Below are 25,009 nucleotides of genomic sequence, written 5' to 3' on the forward strand. Positions count from 1 at the left end.
TTCAATGAAGGCCTAGGAACAGTGGGTTAACTGCCTTGTTCAGGGGCTGAATGGCAGATTTTTACATTCTCAGCTCGGGGATTCGATCTTGCAACCTTTCGGTTACAAGTCCAACGCTCTACCCACTCGGCTACCTGCCACCCCAATAATAATAACTATATAAAAATGGTCTACTGTTGATAGAAATCATTGGTCAACTCAAGTCAGCTAATTGACAACCCCAAATGGAACAGCATCAAAGAAAGGTTCAGTACTCACATGTAGCCATGGCTACTGAAAATCGCCTCCCTCCCAACGCAGAGAAAAACAGATTTATCTCTTCTCGAGTGTATAATCCCACGGTCTAGAATGATGGTACAAATCCAAAATGGCGGGAAATTGTTGTTTAAAAGTCTTTGTTTGCATCCCAAAACACAACCTTCTGTGAAACCTGCTCTTTGATGGAGGGTTGGTTGAATGGACAGTTAGGTCAGCAGTCAGCTTGCAGTTAGCTTTTTAGCGAACCGGCGCGCATCGTGCGTACAGTACCCTGATTGAATCCTCTGTTTGGCTCCAGGCCACACTAATCTAAAGTAAATCAGCTGTGTGCAGCTGTGGCCCACAGCTGTCGAGCTGGACACACACACACACACATGCAGTTGTTCTAATACACACATACACATTTGTACAGTACATACAATCTCTCCCTCTTTCGCTCTCTCACTCTCTCACTCTCTCACACACACATATACATACACTCTCTCACACTCTCACACTCACACTCTCTCTCTCTCTCTCTCTCACACTCTCTCACACTCTCTCACACTCTCTCACACTCTCTCACACTCTCTCACACTCTCTCTCTGTTCTCAGGCAGGTTAGATTAGAGTAGACCGCAGCTAATCCCTTCAGCTCCTCACCATTATTCAGCATCATCATCAGTCAGGACAATACCCGCCGGCCGGTTTCAGATAGCAGCCGTGCGCAAGGCCGGTAGGCTATGCTACCGCTAAACCATACCCCTTATACTCCCTCCCCTTAATTATTCAGCTGTTTGGTGATTATCATTATCATTATCAATCATTCAGAGTGCATTCTGGGAAATCCCTTTTTATCAGGCCGGGAATGTAAAGTATATATTAGGTAGGCCTATAGTGACAGTATTAAGGCCATCATTTCAAATATCCATCTAGGGATGCGGTCAATATTTGCATGTGTCTCAAAGAGGACGGTAAGACATGTTAACATTTTTGAATCTATAGCAAAAAACTGACGAAGGAAAAAGGTCCGGTTTAACTTCACACTAAATAGGGAGATTTTTTTTCTCATGGCTGAGGATGTCACGATCTTTCAAGATCGAACCCAGAAGCAGACCAGGACAAGGAGCGTAGGAAGAAGGTGAGTATTTATTTACAATAAAATGTGAAAAGGTAGATATATCCAGATGGCGTAGCGGCCAGCGGTGGTGAATAGATGAGAAGAAATAGGTGAGTCCAATGTAGTAGTAGAATCCTCTGTCAACCAGGCGGGAATGGAGTGAATGATCCAGGTGAGTAACTGAAGGCAAAACAAACGGAGGTAAGTTCAAGGCAAGCAATACGTAAATGAAAACAACAAAACAAATACTATCCAACTGGAGTCTGGTACTCAGGCACAACATACTGTTCATGGCTAACGATCCGGCAGGGAATGGAAGTCAGGACAGAGCTTTTGAAGGGTAGAGATGATGATCAGGACAGGTGTGCAGATTACTGATGGGAAACAGGTGCGGGTGAACATCAATCTCCCAATGAGCTAATTCGCCCGGCAACCAGACAGGGTGCGTTCCAGGACACCTGAAACACACTCCAGGACAGACACACAGGCAAACCCAGACTCAGGAAGCGGGATTCGTGACAGTACCCCCCCTCCGACGAACGCCACCGGGCGGACTACCTGGAGCGCCAGGATGGAGGCGGTAGAAGTCACGAAGCAGGTCGTCATCCAGAATCTGACGCCGAGGAATCCAACTCCTCTCCTCTGGACCATATCCTTCCCAATCCACTAGATACTGGTACCCTCGACCCCGCCGTCTGGAGTCCATGATGCGGCGCACCGTGTAGACAGGACCACCTCCGATCATCCGAGGAGGAGGAGGACGAGGAGGAGGAGGCAACAGAGGACTGAGGTGAACCGGCTTGAGACAGGAGACATGAAAAGTGGGATGCACTCTAAGTGTTGCAGGCAACTTGAGTCGAACCACCACAGGATTTATGATTCTCTCCACTACAAACGGACCAATAAACTTCGGTGACAACTTCCTTGACTCCGTCCGTAGAGGAAGATCCCGTGTAGCCAACCAAACCTTATCTCCAACCGTATAAGCTGGGGCAGGAATACGGCGACGGTTCGCCTGGATCTGATACCGGTCAGAAACTCTAAGGAGAGCCTTCCTGGCCCGATGCCAGGTCCGGTGGCAACGACGAATGTGGGTCTGGACAGAGGGAACCGAGAGATCCCTCTCCTGAGAAGGAAACAAAGGAGGTTGGTATCCGTAAAGGCATTGGAAGGGGGACATCCCCGTGGCAGATGAAGGAAGGGTATTATGGGCACTCTCAACCCAGGGTAATTGAGATGACCAAGAGGTGGGATCAGAGGAGACAAGACAACGCAGCGTGGACTCCATCTTCTGGTTGGCTCTCTCCGCCTGACCATTAGATTGTGGGTGAAATCCAGAAGTGAGACTGACTGTAGCTCCAATGGCCAAACAGAAGGATTTCCAGACAGCAGAGGTAAACTGAGGACCACGGTCAGAAACAATGTCACTGGGCAATCCGTGAACCCTGAAAACCTCCCTAACCAGGATCTCGGACGTCTCCGTAGCCGATGGAAGCTTGGAGAGAGGAACAAAATGAGCAAACTTGCTGAATCTGTCCACAATGGTCAGAATGACCGTGTTCCCAACAGAAGGGGGCAATCCCGTGACAAAATCCAGGGCCAGATGCGACCAAGGTCGCCGAGGAATAGGTAGGGGGTGAAGAAGCCCAGAGCTGGGCCGATTGGTACTCTTGTTCTGGGCACAAACAGGACATGCGGCAACAAACCTCCGGGTATCTTCTCCCATGGCAGGCCACCAAAAACGTCTGCGCAGTAGTGCCATAGTCCGAGCAACGCCAGGGTGACAAGCTATCTTGCTGGCGTGGGACCACTGAAGGACAGCAGAACGGACCGACTCGGGTACGAACAACCGACCGGGTGGACCGTTACCGGGGCCGGGCTGCGTCCGAAGGGCCGCCATCACATCCTCCTCTATCCTCCATGTAACGGCTCCCACGACCACATTCTGGGGAAGAATCGTCTCAGTCTTGACCCCACTCTCCTCCGTCTTAGAGAACATCCGGGACAGGGCGTCCGCCTTCCCGTTCTTCGACCCAGGTCGGAACGTCAGGGAAAAATTGAAACGTCCAAAAAACAAAGCCCACCTGGCCTGACGGGCGTTGAGACGTTTAGCCGATTGTACGTAAGCCAGATTCTTGTGGTCAGTCCAAACCACAAACGGTTGCTCCGCTCCCTCCAACCAGTGACGCCACTCCTCCAAGGCAAGCTTCACAGCGAGAAGCTCCCGGTTACCCACATCGTAGTTTATTTCAGCTGGAGAAAGACGACCAGAGTAGAAAGCGCAGGGATGGAGTTTACCGTCAGTGGAGTTACGCTGGGACAGGATGGCGCCCACACCCACATCAGAAGCATCCACCTCCACAACGAACTGACGGGAAGTGTCAGGTTGAGAGAGAATCGGGGCGTTGGTGAATCGGCTCTTCAAGTCCAGAAATGCTCGGTCTGCCTCAGGAGTCCAACAGAACTTTCTGGTGCAAGACGTCAGGGCAGTTAAAGGTGCAGCCACCCGGCTGTAGTCACGGATAAACCTCCGATAAAAATTCGCAAACCCCAGGAATCTCTGGAGCTGCAATCTTGTACCGGGCTGGACCCAATCCCGAACCGCCCGAACCTTCTCTTGGTCCATCTTGATCTCTCCCCTGGATATGATGTACCCGAGGAAGGACGTTGTGTGGGCGTGAAAATCACACTTCTCAGCCTTCACGAACAGCCGGTTCTCCAATAACCGCTGCAGGACCTGCTTGACATGCAGAACGTGGCTAGAAAGCTCCTTTGAGAAGATGAGGATATCATCCAGGTAAACGAACACAAAAATACCAATCATATCTCAGAACGTCATTCACCATACTTTGGAACACAGCCGGAGCGTTGGTCAGTCCAAACGGCATCACCTGGTACTCAAAATGTCCCATCGGAGTATTGAACCCAGTCAACCACTCGTCCCCCTCCTTGATCCGAACCAAATGATAAGCATTACGTAAATCAAGCTTCGTAAAAACCGTAGCACCCTGTAAGGAATCGAAAGCCGAGCTCATCAAGGGCAGGGGATACTTGTTCTTAACCGTAATATCATTCAAACCCCGATAATCAATACACGGTCGAAGAGAGCCATCCTTCTTGCTCACAAAAAAAAATCCTGCTCCCAAAGGTGATGACGATGGCCGAATGAGACCTGTAGCTAGAGACTCCTTGATGTAGGTCTCCAAGGCCTCACGTTCCGGTCGAGAGATACTGTATAACCGTCCCTTGGGAAAGGCAGATCCAGGAAACAGATTAATCGCACAATCATAAGGTCGGTGGGGAGGAAGGGACAGAGCCTTCTGTTTACTGAATACCTCACCCAACTCGTGATATGTTTCTGGAACCAGGGACAAATCAGGAGGAGCAGAGTCACTGACCTGACTGGAAACAGCAGGAGAACAGGCAGTCCTAAGGCAGTTAGCATGACACTCAATGCTCCAACTAGTTACCTTCCCTGTCACCCAATCAAACGAGGGATTGTGTTCCTTCAGCCAGGGGTAACCAAGAACCAGAGGAACATGGGGCGAGGACAAAATGAAGAAAGAGATCAACTCTGAATGATTTCCCGACACCAACATCTTAACCGGTTCAGTCCTCATAGTGATCCGTGCCAGACTACTGCCGTTCAGAGTGGTTGCTTCAATGGCTTCCGGCAATTGCTCCTTGGAAAGCCCCAGCTGTTCCACCAAGTCGGCATCCATAAAGCTGCCATCGGCACCTGAATCGATAAAAGCGTTCATGTCAAAACTCTGATCCTTATTCATAAGGGTCGTAGGAAAACGGGGTCTGACAAGATCCTTGAGAGATTGAAACTGGCTCGCTAAAATTCCTCCCAAAACTAGCGAGCCGGGCAGTTTAACGGGCGCTGTGGACAAGCGGAGATGTAATGTCCCGATCTACCACAGTAGAAACCGCTATTGGTCTCACGTCTACGTTGACGCTCCTCCTTAGTTAGCCCGTGTCGCCCCACTTGCATTGGTTCAGAATCTGGTGGCAAGACCCCTCCACTAATCCCGTGTGGAGAATAATGCTCAATACGTCCTGGTTCACCTCCTGAACCGAATGGTAACCGAGTTGCAGATTGATTGGATGGGCCCCACTGCTTCTCCCTCCTTCTCTCTCGGACTCTATTATCTACCCGAATAGATAAAGCGACCAAGCTGTCCAGGTCACTAGGCTCTGGATAAGATATCAGCTCGTCCTTAAGTTCCTCTGACAACCCCTTGTAAAAAACCGCTTGTAGTGACTCCTCATTCCAACCACTCTCCACAGCCAATGTCCTGAACTCAATCATAAAATCTGCCACACTGCGATCTCCTTGGCGAAGAGAGAACAAACGTTTAGCTGCGTCCTTACCTCGGACTGGATGATCAAAAAGCTTTCTCATCTCTCCCGTGAACTCCTGATATGAAGCCGTGCAGGTTCCCTGTCGTTCCCAAACGGCTGAAGCCCATTCCAGAGCTCTTCCACGCAACAGTTCAATAACAAAGGCTATCCTAGCCTTGTCAGTGGCGTAAGAATGGGGCTGTAGATCAAACACTAACCCACACTGCATAAGAAACGAACGGCATTTTCCCAAATCCCCTTCATATTTATCAGGCGTCGGTACCTTGGGTTCACGGAATGACACCGCTCCAGACACGGCAGGTGAGATGGGTGAAACCGGTGGTGAATGAATCGCCGGCAAACTGAGCTGATCCTGGATTTGTGTCAAGCTAGCAGATAAGTTCTGGATCGAACTCGCTATCTCCTGTAGCGCCGTATTGTGTTGTCCCAATGTCTTCCCCTGCTGGGTAATGACATGGCAAACGGAGTCCAGGTCCGCTGGGTTCATTACTGGCCGGATCGTTCTGTCACGATCTTTCAAGATCGAACCCAGAAGCAGACCAGGACAAGGAGCGTAGGAAGAAGGTGAGTATTTATTTACAATAAAATGTGAAAAGGTAGATATATCCAGATGGCGTAGCGGCCAGCGGTGGTGAATAGATGAGAAGAAATAGGTGAGTCCAATGTAGTAGTAGAATCCTCTGTCAACCAGGCGGGAATGGAGTGAATGAGCCAGGTGAGTAACTGAAGGCAAAACAAACGGAGGTAAGTTCAAGGCAAGCAATACGTAAATGAAAACAACAAAACAAATACTATCCAACTGGAGTCTGGTACTCAGGCACAACATACTGTTCATGGCTAACGATCCGGCAGGGAATGGAAGTCAGGACAGAGCTTTTGAAGGGTAGAGATGATGATCAGGACAGGTGTGCAGATTACTGATGGGAAACAGGTGCGGGTGAACATCAATCTCCCAATGAGCTAATTCGCCCGGCAACCAGACAGGGTGCGTTCCAGGACACCTGAAACACACTCCAGGACAGACACACAGGCAAACCCAGACTCAGGAAGCGGGATTCGTGACAGAGGAAGACGAAATAAATTAATCCGATGGTTAATCCTTGAATGAGATCGTATTCAAGCAGCACGCACACAAGGAAATACGGTCCACACACACACACACACATGCACACGCACGCACACACACACACGCACACACACACACACACACACACACACACTGACACATGGCGCTCCACAGGACGCAGTGCGATGAACTGGAGGTGACACCACAGTGGGCTACTTCTAGAGCGAGCCGTCTGATTGGCTGCCATCACACACTAACCATGCTTAAGCAGCACATATTACATGTGTCACACAATAGGGTGGGGTTCCTAACACAGACCAAAATAGGATTTTGAATGGAAATCAACTGTTTCGTCTCCACAACGACAGTAAAACGAATGTGTGTGTGTCTTGAGTATGAGCAATGCCATTTCTAATGTGTTACTGCACCAATCTCACCCTGCCTAACAGAATGCAGGTCACCATGGTAACCAAGTCATTGAGTACAGAGAGAGAGAGAGAGAGAGAGAGAGAGAGAGAGAGAGAGAGAGAGAGAGAGAGAGAGAGAGAGAGAGAGAGAGAGAGACAGAGAGACAGAGAGACAGAGAGACAGAGAGAGATTGTACTAACAATGCCAAGACTGGGAACAGCAAGTTAGTGGGGAGCTAAAAGAACTGTGTGGCCTCCTATGAGCTCTCTGTGACATCATAATAAATCATCATCCTCAAACAAACTAAAGACCCTCATACGGGCTACAAGACTAACCTAAATCACAACACATATATACCCAGTCACGCCTGGATTAGTCATAAAAGGACACGACAACAAATGACAGGTCTTAAGTCATGTTTATGACAGTTTTAAACCATGTCAGCGGCAGGTACTGTCAAAAAAGTTTGACTGTAAAAAAACACAAACTGCAAAAGCCAAAATACAACATTTAACCAACGTTACAACAACCTCAATCCCACACATCCTGCGTTGCCTAACAACCCACCACCTTCCTCGTACCGTTAACCCGCCTGACGCAGCAGACCGACTTGACAAAACACACACACACACACACTGTCCACCCTAAAGGTATCTAAAAGTAAATAAAATGTAGTTAATTTAATGTATCTCTTTTTCTAAAGCCACACCTCCGTCCGTGTTTTACATGGTCTCAAACCTACGCAGAGGAGAGAATAGCACATACACAATATCAACATGTAGGCCACTTAAACCTGGGTCTATTCTGTGTGGGAGAGAAACACGCACACGCACACTCTCTCACACACACACACACACACACACACACACACACACACACACACACAGAATAATTGTGAGCAGGCCCTACGTTCCTGGATTGTGTGACGAATATGTGCAGTGTGTGTGTGTGTGTGTGTGTGTGTGTGTGTGTGTGTGTGTGTGTGTGTGTGTGTGTGTGTGTGTGTGTGTGTGTGTGTGTGTGTGTGTGTGTGTGTGTGTGTGTGTGCATGCGTGTGTGTGTGTGTGTGTCTGTCTATCGTGAGTATGAGCAATGCCATTTCCAACAGGTAACTGCACCAATCTCACCCTGCCTAACAGAATACAGTTCACCATGGTAACCAAATCATTGAGTACAGAGAGCCATGTCAGCGGCAGGCACTGGCAAAAAAGTTTGAAAAAGACTAACAGCAAAAAAACTAAATACAACGTTTAACCAACGTTAGAACAACCTCAATCCCACACAACCTGCGTTGCCTTACAAACCACCACCTTCCTCGTACCAGCAACCCACCTGACGAGGCATACCGACTTGACGAATGGCGACATCTGACAGCCGTCATTAATCAACAGGCTCTTTTCTACCCCACACCCCTCCATCATCTCCATCTCAGACGCTCTATCCATCCGTTTCTGTTGCCAAATCAGGGGAGGTGGGGATAGCGACAGTAACACCGGGCACGGCGGCGGCGGGAATAGCTGGGAATTCTGTAAACGTCGTCTTTTTCCTTAACTGGGTGGAATAGATGGAGGCCCGGGGTGGTGGAATGGAGAGGAAAGTGTTCATTGAGCGCCTCCAATGACAGATTGACATATGGGGCGGCAGCAGTGCCTGGCAGAAAACTACCATCCGTCAGGGAATGGTAAATCCTACAAACGAGGAAGAAAGACGACCACAAAACACGATAATGCTCCATTTGTGTAAATAAGGCTATAGATCAACTAGGAATAGGTCTTGGCTTCCTTCTGCAGCCGAGCCCCGTAAACCACAAGACAGTTCCGTGTTCGACTGAATGGCATTCTACCCTATAGAAGCCAATACTGCTAAGAACACAACAGAAACCCTTCTAGTATTATTAGCCCAAGGTGTTTGTATAGGCCTTTCTGTAACTCCAAACTGATCCTGGAACTGCTCACTAATACAGTTACTGTTACCGCTATTGTTATTTTATCAAAGGCATTACAGTAATGTTTTATGGCAGACCGCTGGGTTAGTCATCCAATGCTGAGAAACCTGACAGAGATTATGAAGTGCATTCCCTTCCTGTAAAAAGTGCAGTGTCGGCCCGATGCAGTGTGGGAGTGGGAGAGTTGGTGTGTGTGTATGTGTGTGTCCGGTGTGAGTGCGTGTGTCTGTGCGTGCGTCTGGTTTGTCCAAGCAGTAAAGAGGTGTTTGCATATTTGTGTCTGTGTGCATTAGTGTGTGTATGTGAGTCTCCACTACAGGACGAGGAGACAGATTGGCTCTGATTCGCTCATTCCCTCTCGATCTCTCTCTTTCTCTCGCAGCCATCTGGAGATGACATGAAACACACATAAACAAACCCTCTGCAATTAATACACCAAGACAAGTGAAAGCAACTAGACTCGCGGGGACTAACTAGTCTCTTGTCTGTGAAGAATATAACATGATCAATTGTTTTATTTGTGTAAATCGTGCATTTAAACTGTGATTGTATCGTAATATGATGAAATAAATGCCATTTGACCCTTATTTACACTGTAAAATATACGTTATTCAAAGATTCATGTTCCTTGAGGCGTCAACTGAAGAAATTGCGGCGGTTAACCAAACAGTGTCTCTGAGAATGAGTCATATCTACCACAATTGAATTAAATACCCGTTGGAAACATAGACAACCCACACACTGCAGTTAATTAACACAGAAATAATAAAACAGACACACACACACATAGACACGCACACATAGACACACACACATAGACACACACACAAAGGGACGAACCCAGGGGCTTTGATTTAAAGGCTTGGCATGTACTGTAACAGTGACCGTGTAAGTCTGTTAGCTGGGCTAAGGTGTGGAAGTCTTGATATTGAACGTAGACAACACTGACAGATGCTGACAGGGAGAGGCGAGGGGCTATGAGGGACTAGGAATGGGGTCCTAGCCTACACCCTCCACCCCTGACCCCAGTCCACTGTCTTAAGCAGCCGCAGGGTCCAATCCAAAGACTTGCATCCTTCCCCTCTGCCCCTGTCGACTTCCCCTCAGATCCGAATCTGAAAAGATAGGACGCTTGTGAGCAAAACTGTGCTTTAAAAGCTCCAATCCAGCAAAATGATTTGTGGTTGTTTTCTCCTTACTTGGAGTGGACAAGTACAGAGGGGAAGGTGGCAAGTGTACAAATTGGAACCCAGCCACGGCCTCCCCTCCCGTCTCCCTGTGGCAGGGGCTGGTCTGTATGCTCATCACAGACAGGCAGGTAAAGCATGCACGGGCATAAGTGTGCACATTCCCTCTGCAGTCATAACACGGGTCTTATAGTAAGATAAGGTGCTTCTGCGTGCCAACAAACACCCTGTGCCCTTGTACCCCCCAACAAACACCCTGTGCCCTTGTACCCCCCAACAAACACCCTGTGCCCTTGTACCCCCCAACAAACACCCTGTGCCCTTGTACCCCCCAACAAACACCCTGTGCCCTTGTACCCCCCAACAAACACCCTGTGCCCTTGTACCCCATTTTCCCCCCTCTCTTGTATATTATACCCAGTTCCCCCTGGCACAGCCATGCCCACAGCCATAGAGAGAGGAGTTGTGTAAGGGGGGTGCCCATCCAGGGGTGTCTAGGAATGCCCACCCAGACAGCCAGGCATGGCTCATGCTCGCCCACTTCCCAAATTGCAGCTGAAGTGTGACATTAAAGAACTACAGTTATAGTGACCCATGCAAAAACTCCATTACCCAGCAGGCCTTACCCTGTCCTTCACTATGAGACACTTTGCAAGAGGAAGAGACAGACAATGGATGCAGAATTAGTCAATGTTTTTACCCAGATATCCTTACTGAAGATAAAACAGTCTCTAGTACTGCACTACCAATGTCCATATTAGTGTAGACTGGACTACAGGCAGATATGCTTGGGGAAGTCCATGGTAAAATACCACAGTGATAGACAGAGATAGTATCTAATCGTATTTTTTTCTACGCAAGGCAAAATGGTCTCTATGACTGTATCTGCCAATGCCCAGAGTCTGGAATCTGGACTACAGACAGATACAGCATGTGTGTGGAAGTCCAAGGATAAAGGCTAGCCTTTTAGTATTAGAGAAAAGCCTGGACTGAACTGTCAGGGAATCATTCTGTTCGGTGTAAGTCATTAATCCATAGGTGGATTTGACCACTTTGGCCGCGTTCCAATCTGATAACTTACTCCCTTCACTTCAGCCTTTGTGGACACCCACTTCTTGGATTTGTGTGAGCCAGGTTTTATTAACAAAGGAATATACCTCGACCTTGCCAACATCAAAAAGGCTTGGCATAGGACTACAGTAGTTTATGCCATATCACTCACACAAATCCAGTCCACTTAAAAGGGGAAGTCTACAGGGCAGGAGGGAAGGGGGTCAAAACTTTGGGATTGGAACACAGCCATTGGGGGATTTTCAAAGGGACACATAGGTTATATTCACAGTACAGTAGAGAGCACAGAAAAGATGCTAACCACTTTGTCCTCCTGTAGTGGCATGTAGTCCAGGTAGCAGTGAGAAAGTGAAAAGGAAGTGAGGGAGGGAGTGGAGGAAGCAGAGGGAAGGAAGGATAGAGGGATGCAGTGGAGGAGTGGACAGAGAAAGAGAGACAGAGGTCAAATATAGGTTCATGGAACATGAGAAGGGACAGAGGAAAAAGAGAAAGAGAAAAAGGAGTGAGGGAATGGTGTAAACGTTTGTTAATACACATGAGCAAAATCCACAATACACACTTTTAATACACAGTTTAATCAGTGGTACAACCTGTAAGACGTGCAACAGTGGTGAAACACAGAGGGAGTTTGACAGCAAACATGCATGACTCGACATATCAGTCATGTGACGTCGGCATGACACATGACCTTTGTGTCACAGTGTCATGCAGGAACAGGAAATGGGGACAAGAAGAGCAACATGATACGTCATCTTACACAACCCTATATATAACTTCCTGTCTAGCTTACAATACAATATATACACTACCATTCAAAAGTTTGGGGTCACTTAGAAATGTCCTTGTTTTTGAAAGAAAAGCTCATTTTTTGTCCATTAAAATAACATGAAATTGATCAGAAATACAGCGTAGACATTGTTAATGTTGTAAATGACTATTGTAGCTGGAAACGGCAAATTTTTTATATAATATCTGCATAGGTGTACAGAGGCCCATTATCAGCAACCATCACTCCTGTGTTCCAATGGCACATTGTGTTAGCTAATCCAAGTTGATAATTTTTTTTAAAGGCTAACAAACACCTAACAAGTCCTCAAATGGCAGCTTCATTAAATAATACCCGCAAAACATCAGTCTCAACGTCAACAGTGAAGAGGTGACTCCGGGATGCAGAGTTGCAAAGAAAAAGCCATATCTCAGACTGGCCAATAAAAATAAAAGATTAAGATGGGCAAAAGAACACAGACTCTGGACAGAGGAACTCTGCCTAGAAGGCCAGCATCCTGGAGTCGCCTCTTCACTGTTGACGTTGAGACTGGTGTTTTTGCGGGTACTAATTAAGGAATCTGCCAGTTGAGGACTTGTGAGGTGTCTGTTTCTCAAACTAGACACTCTAATGTACTTGTCCTCTTGCTCAGTTGTGCACCGGGGCCTCCACTCCTCTTTCTATTCTGGTTAGAGCCAGTTTGCGCTGTTCTGTGACTGGAGTAGTGCACAGCGTTGTACAAGATCTTCAGTTTCTTGACAATTTCTCACATAGAATAGCCTTCATTTCTCAGAACAAGAATAAACTGATGAATTTTAGAAGAAAGTTATTTGTTTCTGGCCATTTTGAGCCTGTAATCGAACCCACAAATGCTGATGCTCCAGATACTCAACTAGTCTAAAGAAGGCCAGTTTTATTGCTTCTTTAATCAGGACAACAGTTTTCAGTTGTGCTAACATAATTGCAAAAGGGTTTTCTAATGATCAATTAGCCTTTTAATATGATAAACTTGGATTAGCTAACACAACGTGCCATTGGAACACAGGAGTGATGGTTGCTGATAATGGGCCTCTGTACGCCTATGTAGATATTCCATAACAAATCATTCGTTTCCAGCTACAATAGTCATTTACAACATTAACAATATCTACACTGTATTTCTGATCAATTTGATGTTATTTTAATGGACAAAAAATGTGCTTTTCTTTCAAAACCAAGGACATTTCTAAGTGACCCCAAACTTTTGAAAGGTAGTGCAGGTCTACTTCCAATCAATATATGAGCCTGTATTTAAATAGCATCTAGGATAAGTTTTCTGATCTAGGAAAAGTTTTCCCTTTCAAATCATAATGAATATGTTTATACAGACAGGGGGGGACCTGACCTTAGATCAGCACTCTGAGTTTTTTTTAATGAATACAGACCCTGCTTTTAATATCTGCTGTTTGGTGAGCTATTATAGATACAGAAATGTGACTTTTATAACACAACATGACTATGAGGACAGGCTGGGGGGAAGGGACAGCTTAAGTAGTAGCAAAATGAGTGGGTGGCACAGATTGTGTCGGGCATCACCATGTAACTGTAATGCCTTCTGCAGGACAATGCTGTGTACTGCATCGTGTCTCTGTGTCGATTTTGGGAATGTGATTATTCGGCACAGGGTGAATTGGGGTTTATCACGACAATATCAATGTTTTGTGAGTTACTGTGACTTATATGCCGCTAGTATAGAAGTCAATACATCTGATTATGATTGAGGCCATTTTGAGTCAAATATCAATTTTGTGTAACTACAATGAAAAAGCTGCACCTGCACAACATGACCAAAAGTATGTGGATACCTGATTGTCGAACTTCTCATTCCAAAATCATGGGCATTAATATGGAGTTGGTCCACCCTTTGCTGCTATAACAGCCTCCACTCTTCTGGGAAGGCTTTCCACTAGATGTTGGAACATTACTGTGGGGACTTGCTTCCATTCAGCCATAAGAGCATTAGGGAGGTCCGGCACTGATGTTGGGCGATTAAGCCTGGCTCGCAGTCGGCATTCCAATTCATCCCAAAGGTGTTCGATGGGGTGGAGGTCAGGGCTCTCTGCAGGCCAATCAAGTTCTTCCACACCGATCTTGACAAACCATTTCTGTGTGGACCTTGCTTTGTGCAAGGGGACATTGTCATGCTGAAACAGGAAAGGGCCTTTGCCAAACTGTTGCCACAACTTGGAAGCACAGAATCATCTATAATGTCATTGTAGCGTTAAGATTTCCCTTCACTGGAACTAAGGGGCCTAGTCCTAACCATGAAAAACAGCCCCAGACCATTATTCCTCCTCCACCAAACTTTACAGTTGGCGCTATGCATTGGGGCAGGTAGCATTCTCCTGGCATCCGCCAAACCCAGATTTGTCCGTTGGACTGCCAGATGGTGAAGCGCAATTCATCTCTCCAGAGAACTCGTTTCCACTGCTCCAGAGTCCAATGGCGGCAAGCTTTAAAGCACTCCAGCTGACGCTTGGCATTGCGCATGGCGATCTTAGGCTTGTGTGCGCCTGCTCGGCCATGGAAACCCATTTCATGAAACTCCCGACGAACAGTTCATGCTGACGTTGTTTCCAGAGGCAGTTTTTGGAACGCGGTAGTGAGTGTCGCAACCGAGGACAGACGATTTTTACGCGTAGCATGCTCCAGTACTCGGCGGTCCCATTCTGTGAGCTTGTGTGACCTACCACTTCGCAGCTGAGACGTTGTTGCTCCGAGATGTTTCCACTTCACAATAACAGCAGTTACAATTGAACGGGGAAGCTCTAGTAGGGCAGAAATTTGACAAACTGACTTGTTGGAAAGGTGGCATCCTATGATGGTGTCACATTGAAAGTCAATGAGCTCTTCAGTAAGGCCCTTCTACTGCCAATGTTTGTCTATGGAGATTCCATGGCTGTGCGTGTCACTCCCTGGCCATAGAGAGGTTTATATTCTCTATTTTGGTTAGGCCAGGGTGTGACTATGGTGGGCATTCTAGTTTCTTTATTTCTATGTTTTCTTTTTCTTTGTGTTTGGCCGGGTGTGGTTCTCAATCAGGCAGCTGTCTATCGTTGTCTCTGATTGAGAACCATACGTAGGTAGCTCTTTTTTCCACCTGTGTTTGTGGGAAGTTGACTTTGTTTAGCCTTTGAGCTTCCCGGTTTGTTTTTGTAGTGTTTATTGTTTTGTTCGGCGTCATTTTTAAAATAAAATAAAATGTACGCTTACAACGCTGCACCTTGGTCCTCTCCTTTAAACAGCCGTGACAGTGCGCTCAATTTTATGCACCTGTCAGCAACGGGTGTGGGTGAAATAGCCGAATCCACTCATTTGAAGGAGTGTCCACATACTTTTGTATATACAGTGTATCTTCTGTATAACTTACTGAACATCAGTCCTGTAGAACCAATTTATAGTTTGATAGATTCATATCATTTTAACTCGCAGGTCTGGAAAAATACATTAAAGCTACTGCTAAGATTGGACCCTTTTTTTTCAATTTTAGGCTAAAATTACATACCCAAATCTAACTGCCTGTAGCTCAGGACCTGAAGCAAGGATATGCATATTCGATATACCATTTGAAAGGAAACAATTTGAAGTTTGTAGAAATGTGAAATGAATGTAGGAGAATATAGAACATTAGATCTGGTAAAAGATAATACAAAGAAAAAAACATGCGTTTTTTTGTATTTTTTTGTACCATCTTTGAAATGCAAGAGAAAGGCCATAGTGTATTATTCCAGCCCAGGTGCAATTTATATGTTGGCCACTAGATGGCAGCAGTGTATGTGCAAAGTTATAGACTGATCCAATGAACCATTGCATTTCTGTTCAAAATGTTGTGTCAAGCCTGCCCAAATGTGCCTAATTGGTTTATTAATAACTTTTCAAGTTTATAACTGTGCTCTCTCCTCAAACAATAACATGGTATTCTTTCACTGTAACAGCTACTGTAAATTGGACAGTGCAGTTAGATTAACAAGAATTTAAGCTTTCTGCCAATATCAGATATGTCTATGTCCTGGGAAATGTTCTTGTTACTTACAACCTCATGCTAATCGCATTAGCCTACGTTAGCTCAACCGTCCCGAGGGGAACCCACCAATCCTGTAAAGGTTAAAAATGCTCTCTGGGATCTTAATCACAACAAATTTGTAACATACTGCATGAATTTGATTTGTAACATATCAAACAAAATGCTAAATTCGTATGATATCATACCTGTCACACGAAATGGATGATGTAGTACACAATTGGATGACGTAGCACACAAAAAAACGGGGACCCGTTTTGGCTCGTGAGCACCACTTTCAAAACTACTGGCTGATATTATACAAAGGTTTGAGAGCGCATCTTTAAGTAATGCAAAGAGTGGGCCTTTTTGACATGAGTGACACAAACTGAAGTAATGTAAGGAAACGTGCTTAGCATCCGCCCTGTCAAACAAATGTACGTTTTGACCGACTCAGCACTGGAGAGATGCATGAAGTGCTCGGGCTTAAATTTGACATGAGGTACACCGACGTGTTGTACTAAACATGAATAGGAAGGAGAGTTTTATGTAATAAAACAAAGTTTTTAAATTTCAACTAATCCTGTTATTCTGCTTGGCTGGAGATAGAGGGGAGAGTAGGATGGGGGATCACGGAAGGAAGTACCACTTGAGAGAGCGCCGGTCAGAAGCCATCTCTCCAGTCTACACTGCCTACACACACAGGCTGTAATACGCACACAATACAACAGCAGCCTACACAAAAGTACCCTTACACACATAGATTACAGCCTACACAAAAATACCCTTACACACATAATAGATTACAGCCTACGCAAAAGTACCCATAAATACACCATAAATACTGACACTGATACACAGACACACACACTAATACTGACTCAAGCCTACACCGTATTTTTTTCTCTGCCCAGTGAGAGACGTTACTTCAAAATACCTTTGAAATAAACTGCAATAGTGCTCAAACTAATTCTTGGCATACTTTACTATTGATTTGAGTTCCTAGCCCTTGTTTCACTGTAGTATTAGTTCCATATTGATGGAATTTCTAATAGAGACAACACTACTAGTGGCCGGTTATCATTATCCATAATTCATTTTATAGAATTATCCAATAATAAGTCCACAGTCTGGGCCAAAGCTTGATCCTGTGTCCTGCTCCCTGTGTGACTCTGGGTTCCAGCTGGGCCTAGCGGATCTGGAACAGATTGGCACCCAGCAGGCCCAGGGACCAGGGCCCACAGTCAGGTAAGATACCCAGGAGGAGGGCCTCTCTCTTGGGCTGGACATGAGATGGAGAGGGGCCCAGATGGGATGGGGTGGAGCGGGACTTGGGCTTAAAATAACGGCCACATATGGTGAGTATGGACGCCGCCGCATCTCACACCACACGCTTCCTCTGGCACTGGGGAGCTAGACTAAATAAACTAGAATCAATGCTGTATCATTCACAAGGTTTGGGCTCTGGGGAATGTGACTGTCTTATTTATAGGGATGTTGAGCGGAACTGCAGATTATGTGTCAATACTGTAAACGCTGAATGGTGTTTCTGGTTGGCAGCTTGTCCATTCTGTGTAAAGGACTACATACTAGATGCTCCTAGGGTTTATATTACAGGGTCGCTATTTTGCAAAACTGTGACACACCTGAGGATGGATTGAAGCTTTAACAACAACTCCAATACACTTTGACCGACCAAAGTGTGACAGAGCCCCAGCCGCCAACACACACAACATAAAAGCAGCCGTCTTGACAGAACAAATGAACAAAGGGAATGGATGAGGGGGGTAACGAAGACGAAGGGAAGGGATGGAGGAAGAAGAAGGGGTGGAGGCAGGGATTCTTAACGGTTTCTCACATTGTTGGAGCGCAGGGAGACACGTCCGCCACAGCGGGCGCAGAATTTGGTCTGGCAGTAGGAGCAGTGGTGTCCGCAGCCGTCGGCGAACTTGGTCTTGCGGCAGATGCCGCAGGTGGGGGCGTCGTCCTTGTGCTGGCCCTGCTGCTGGCGCCGCGTCTCCACGCCGATGCGACGCACCTGCTCCTTATAACTCTCAAACTGCTGGTGCAGCGTCCTGAGGGAGGGAGGAGAGAGAGGAGGAGAGAAGTTATTCATATGCTTATTATGTTTTTATTGAGAGAGAGATAGAGACAGACAGACAGACAGACACAGAGGAGAGAGCGAGAGAGGCTAATTATCAAAATCCAGAAAAGAGACGTAAAATTCTACAACCACCTAAAAGGAAGCAATTCCCAAAACTTTCCATAACAAAGTTATCACCTACAGAGAGATGAACCTGGAGAAGAGTCCCCTAACCAAGCTTGTCCTGGGGCTCTGTTCACAAACACAAACAGACCCCACAGAGCCCCAGAACAGCAACACAACCCGACCAAATCATGAGAAAAATATAGAATTACTTGACACATTGGAAAGAATTAAAAGAATTAACAAAATTAGCAAACTAGAATGCTATTTGGCCCTAAACAGAGAGTACACAGCGGCAGAATACCTGCCCACTGTGACTGACCCAAAATTAAGGAAATATTTGACTATGTACAGACTCAGTGAGTATAGCCTTGCTATTGAAAAAGACCGCTGAAGGCAAACCTGGCTCTCAAGAGAAGACAGGCTATGTGCACACTGGCCACAAAATGAGGTGGAAACTGAGCTGCACTTCCTAACCTCCTGCCAAATGTATGACCATATTAGAGACACATATTTCCCTCAGATTACACAGACCCACAAAGAATTCAAAAACAAATCCAATTTTGATAAACTCCCATATCTACTGGGTGAAATACCACAGTGTGCCATCACAGCAGCAAGATTTGTGACCTGTTGCCACAAGAAAAGGGCAACCAGTGAAGAACAAACAGCATTGTAAATACAACCCATATTTATGTTTATTTATTTTCCCTTTTATACTTTAACTATTTGCACATCATTACAAAACTGTATATATACATAATATGACATTTGAAATGTCTTTCTTTTTTGGAACTTTTGTAAGTGTAAAATGTACAGTATATTTTTTATTGTTTATTATCTATTTCACTTGCATTGGCAATGTAAACATACATATTCCATGCAAATAAAGCTCTTAAATTGAATTGAGCGAGAAATAGAGAGAGAGAGAGAGAGAGAGAGAGAGAGAGAGAGAGAGAGAGAGAGAGAGAGAGAGAGAGAGAGAGAGAGAGAGAGAGAGAGAGAGAGACATAGAGAGACGGAGAGAGAGAGAGAGAGAGAGAGAGAGAGAGAGAGAGAGAGAGAGAGAGAGAGAGAGAGAGAGAGAGAGAGAGAGAGAGAGAGAGAGAGAGTTGACATTAAGAGAAATCAGGGAGAAAAAAGTTGTCACAGCTCAAATGGAGATATGAGATGACCTTAAGCATAGTTTTCACAGCTGGACAGATAATAATGATGGTGAATACGTTAAATTTAGTTATGCTTGCTATCAACAACCACTTGTTTCAATAACATGTTCTGAAAGTGTGGATGGCTGCATTACTTCAGTTTGCAGGGAAACAGTCAGGAACCAATTAAAACAACAGATGAAAGGAGTGAACCTAGCTGAGAATAAATCACACCATAAAAAACTTGAAGTCGAGACTCCTCACTCCTTCCCCCTCTCTCTGCCTCTGCTTTCCCAGGAACCAAAATAACCCATTTGTGAATTGCAAATGAGTCCGTGTGAAAACTGAAAACCCTTCCCACATTTCCCTCCCCAACAATATTGTCAAAGGACATTAGCATATGATTTCACTCATTTACAGGACCCAGACAGTCTATTTAATTACCGTTGTGTGTGTTTGTGTGTGTGTGCCTGCCTGCGTGCGTGCGTGTGAGAGAGAGAGAGAGAGAGAGAGAGAGAGAGAGAGAGAGAGACATAGAGACCTGATAGAGACCATAGAGACCATAGAGACCTGATAACTTAATTGACAGTCACACTTTGAAAACTGGTCCTGACCTGTCTTCAGTAAAGCCAGAGGACAAAGGTGTCTGTCTAGTCTCGCCATTAAAGACTTCCCTGACATCTGGCATAACTGACTGACAAGGGCAGACAGGATATACCCCAAAACACAATAACACATTTCTGGAGGGAATATGCCAGTACGTGACTCAATGTACTGCATTCCAGGTGCTTGCCCTTTTCAGATAACAAAAGTCCGGACTTTCTCCAAGCAAAATGAATACTAAATGAGACGTTTACATAATTGAGAGTGTTTACCCAACTGACGTATGACTGACATGTGACGATAATATTGCAATCTTAGGATAACATGTCATTTTATGAAAATACGATTGAATAAGACAAGTCACCTGTTTTTGCGGAATACAGCCATTTCCTTGTGTGTTTAGTCAATGACCTCAGAATGCGTAACAGGACGAACACACAACTCCCAATCTGATGTCAACAACACTGGGTCGCTGAAATCGTTCGAACATTTAACAGACTTCCGCCATGTCCTGCTCATAGCACCCAAGAAAGGAAGAGTTATAAATTGCCAGAAATAATATTTATATAAGACTTTTCACACCCCTAAAATGGCAATTTAGATTTTCTCAAAATGGCTTCAGAATGACTGCATAGAAGTTTCTGGAAAGATCCCTTATTCATCCACAGGAAGACTCTTCAGAAAACGCCAAAACAACTCTCTACATATCACACATAACGCCTCTTCATAGGTCCCCAGAAAGACTTCAGAAAGTCTGCTGAAAGAGTGTGCAAGTAGCAGGTAAGTGTAGTTAATGCTACGCCTCCCGGTCTACATAATGCTACGTCTCCCGGTCTACAGTCCTCATGCCTAGCAGACACATAGCAGACTGCGGTCCAGGGGAGCTGGAACAGGGAAAAGACTTGGGACGATCTTGGCTTGCCAGGTGACATCACACATTGAGATTAAGCCGTGATGTGAATGTCAAGGTGACAATGACGTTACCCAAGACTGGATCTAGGCCAGAGAGGTGAAAATGCACACACAGATTGGCCAGGTGATACCACAGAGATTATGCCATGACGTGAACATGTACCGAAGGCTGTTATAACCACCTTCAAGGTGACGTCGCTGCTACATAAGGCTGTTATGACCACCCTCAAGGGGATGTTGATGCTACATAAGGCTGTTATGACCACCCTCAAGGTGATGTTGATGCTACATAAGGCTGCTATGACCACCACAAAGTCACTCTTCAAGGGTAAGGATCCAAAGGTCATCAAGTTTGAATGATATGAGAGACGACACATTAATGTGTTTCAGAACAGTTTGCGCTGTACATTTCTTAATGTAGCAAGCTATTTTTAAGTTAAAAAGCTGTGCGAAGGCCTGTTTGAAGGTTGTTCTCAACATATTATAACCTTGAGGACCTACATCAATTCAGCATCTGTGATATATGAAATATGATCCGTTGTTCTCATCATTTCACATGGAGACAAATCTACAGGTGGTGATGCTCAAGTCAATGATGCTCTCTGTCTATAAGACAAACTAGGAAGTAATGCGAAGCGAGCGATGTCATTGGTCGGCGGTGGCACTGAATTGACCCTTGAGTGGAATCTGTCAGACCAATCGAAGTCCAGCGCCTGAGGCAACAACCGGCGCCATGGGAACAGCTGTCAGAAACAGAGAGTGCACGGCCTGTAGTCATGGAAAAACTGCCCGCGTTAACACCCTGGTGTCATGGTGTGTCAGAGAACCAGCTGTTAGTGTTCCTAGAGAGGACAGTAGATAACAACTTGGCTTTATCTGACTGGGGGATTGATCTTTCTCTAAAAGGCAGGGGTTAGCGTCCGGGTAAATTTAGGGAAAAAACAGATTTACTTTTATCTGTCAGGGGGGAAAGGAACATTACATAATAAACTCTGAAGTTATATCAAAATGGGAATTGACAATTCCAAACCAAACCACCCAGACTCTGTTTGGAAAGCAATATGCATGGCATGCTCCCCTGAAGCACCAAACTAATTAAAGAAAACTACTATTTGAGTACGAACCATAAATAATTTAAATTGTTTCTGAAGCATACAGCAGTATTTGTGAACAGCTTTGAACGCCGGGCATGGTGTCTATGACACATCTCTCCATGGTGGTGAGCAGCAGACTACAGACTCACCCGTGAACACAGTGGAGTGAACACAGCCTGGCCAAGGGAAAGGAGGACTAGGAGACATGGTGAGCAGGGCAGGAGAGGTGCCGTGCAATATGGTCGCCGTGATAGGGGGAATAGAGGACAGGAGTGTGCTTCAGAAACAACGGCTGCATCCCGATTATCCACCCTTATCCGGAAGTGTGCACTTGCACACTTTCTCACATGGACTTCACTTAACAATGGTGAAAACTCCCTCCAGTCAATGCTTTCACTAATCAAATTATTTTACATCCATTACAGAGCGTGTTCAAGTTCACAATTCTGGAAAAGGGTGTGGAATTGGGAAGCAGCCCGTTGTAGCCTGATACGGTTCTGGGGTTGGCTGGGGGTCCCTTCGCCCTGTGCAACTGGGTCCTGGACTTCCTGATGGGCCGCCCCCAGGTGGTGAAGGTAGGAAACATCACCTCCACTCCGCTGATCCTCAACACTAGGGCCCCACAAGGGTGCATGCTCAGCCCCCTCCTATACTCCCTGTTCACCCATGACTGCATGCATCTCAATCATCAAGTTTGCAGACGACACAACATTAGTAGGCTTGATTACCAAATATGACGAGACAGCCTACAGGGAGGAGGTGAGGGCTCTGGGAGTGTGGTGCCTGGAAAACATCTTCTCACTCAACGTCTACAAAACAAAGGAGATGATCGTGTACTTCAGGAAACAGGCAGAGGATGCACCCCACTATCTACATTGACGGGACCGCAGTGGAGCAGGTGGAAAGCTTCAAGTTCCTTGGTGTAAGCATCACTGACAAACTGAAATGGACCACCCATACAGACAGTGTGGTGAAGAAAGCGCAACAGAGTCTCTTCAACCTCAGGAGGGTAAAGAAATTTGGCTTGTCACCTAAAATCCTCACAATTTTTTACAGATGCACAATTGAAAGCATTCTGTCGGGCTGTACGACAACTGCACCACCCGCAACCGCAAGGCTCTCCCGAGGGTGGTGCGGTCTGCCCAACACATTACCAGGGGCAAACTACCTGCCGTTCAGGATACCTACAGCAGCCGATGTCACAGGAAGTCCAAAAAGATCATCAAGGACATCAACCACCAGAGCCACTGCCTGTTCACCCCACTATCATCCAGAAGGTGAGGTCAGTACAGGTGCATCAAAGCTGGGACCGAGAGACTGAAAAACAGCTTCTATCTCAAGGCCATCAGACTGTTAAACAGCCATCACTAGCACATTAGAGGCTACTGCCTATAGGCATAGACTATGAATCACTGGCCACTTTAAGGAATGGAACACTAGTCACTTTAATAATGTTTACATATCTGGCATTACTCATCTCATATGTATATACTGTATTCTATACTATTCTATGGTATCTTAGTCACTTAATAATGTTTACTTAGCTTGCGTTACTCATTTCATATGTATATACTGTATTCTGTACTATTCTACGGTATCTTAGTCACTTAATAATGTTTACATAGCTTGCGTTACTCATTTCATATGTATATACTGTATTATGTACTATTCTACGGTATCTTAGTCAGAGACCTGGCCGTTTGGTGCCAGTACAACAACCTCTCTCTCAACGTGATCAAGACAAAGGAGATGATTGTGGACTACAGGAAAAAGAGGACCGAGCACACCCCCATTCTCATCGACTGGGGTGCAGTGGAGCAGGTTGAGAGCTTCAAGTTCCTTGATGTCCACATCACCAACAAACTAACATGGTTCAAGCACACCAAGACAGTTGTGAAGAGGGCACGACAAAATCTATTCCCCCTCAGGAGACTGAAAAGATTTGGCATGGGTCCTCAGATCCTAAAAAGGTTCTACAGCTGCACCATCGAGAGCATCCTGACTGGTGGCATCACTGCCTGGTATGGCAACGGCTCGGCCTCCGACCGCAAGGCACTACAGAGGGTAGTGCAAACGGCCCAGTTCATCACTGGGCCAAGCTTCCTGCCATCCAGGACCTCTATACCAGGCGTTGTCAGAGGAAGGCCCTACAAATTGCCAAAGACTCCAGCCACCTAGTCATAGACTGTTCTCTCTGCTACCGCACGGCCAGCGGTACCGGAGCAGCAAGTTTAGGTCCAAGAGGCTTCTAAACAGCTTCTACCCACAAGCCATAAGACTCCTGAACATCTAGTCAAATGGCTACCCAGACTATTTGCATTGCCCCCCACCCCCTCTTTACACCACTGCTACTCTCTGTTGTCATCGATGCATTGCCACTTTAATAACTCTACCTACATGTACATACTACCTCAACTAACCGGTGTCCCCGCACATTGACTCTGTATCGGTACCCGCCTGTATATAGTCTCGCTATTGTTATTTTACTGCTGCTCTTTAATTACTTGTTACTTCTATCTCTTATTCTTATCCATATTTTTTTGAAACTGCATTGTTGGTCAGGGGCTCGTAAGTAAGCATTTCACTGTAAGGTCTACACCTGTTGTATTCGGCGCATGTAACTAATACAATTTGATTTGATTTGATTTAATGTTTACATATCTGGCATTACTCATCTCATGTGTATATACTGTTTTCTATACTATTCTACAGTATCTCATTCACTTAATAATACTTACATATCTTGCATTACTCATCTCATATGTACAGTATATACTGTTTTTCTATTCTACTGTATTTTAGTCCGTTCTGCTTTGACATCGCTCGTCCATATCTATATATAT

General features: G+C 45.7%; 1 protein-coding gene across 1 annotated transcript in view; it reads right to left on the reverse strand.

The window, feature by feature from the left end:
- rims1b (regulating synaptic membrane exocytosis 1b) overlaps positions 1-25,009 on the reverse strand; it is a 111,200-nt gene that overhangs the window by 52,074 nt on the left and 34,117 nt on the right. The window contains exons 2-3 of the mRNA XM_038967181.1: positions 18,065-18,281; positions 11,703-11,714 (exon numbers count right to left, since the gene is read on the reverse strand). Coding sequence (XP_038823109.1) covers positions 11,703-11,714; positions 18,065-18,281 — 229 coding nt within the window. The remainder of the gene's footprint in view (positions 1-11,702; positions 11,715-18,064; positions 18,282-25,009) is intronic.

The sequence above is a fragment of the Salvelinus namaycush genome, chromosome 2 (assembly GCF_016432855.1).
Source record: "Salvelinus namaycush isolate Seneca chromosome 2, SaNama_1.0, whole genome shotgun sequence".
NCBI lineage: Eukaryota > Metazoa > Chordata > Actinopteri > Salmoniformes > Salmonidae > Salvelinus > Salvelinus namaycush.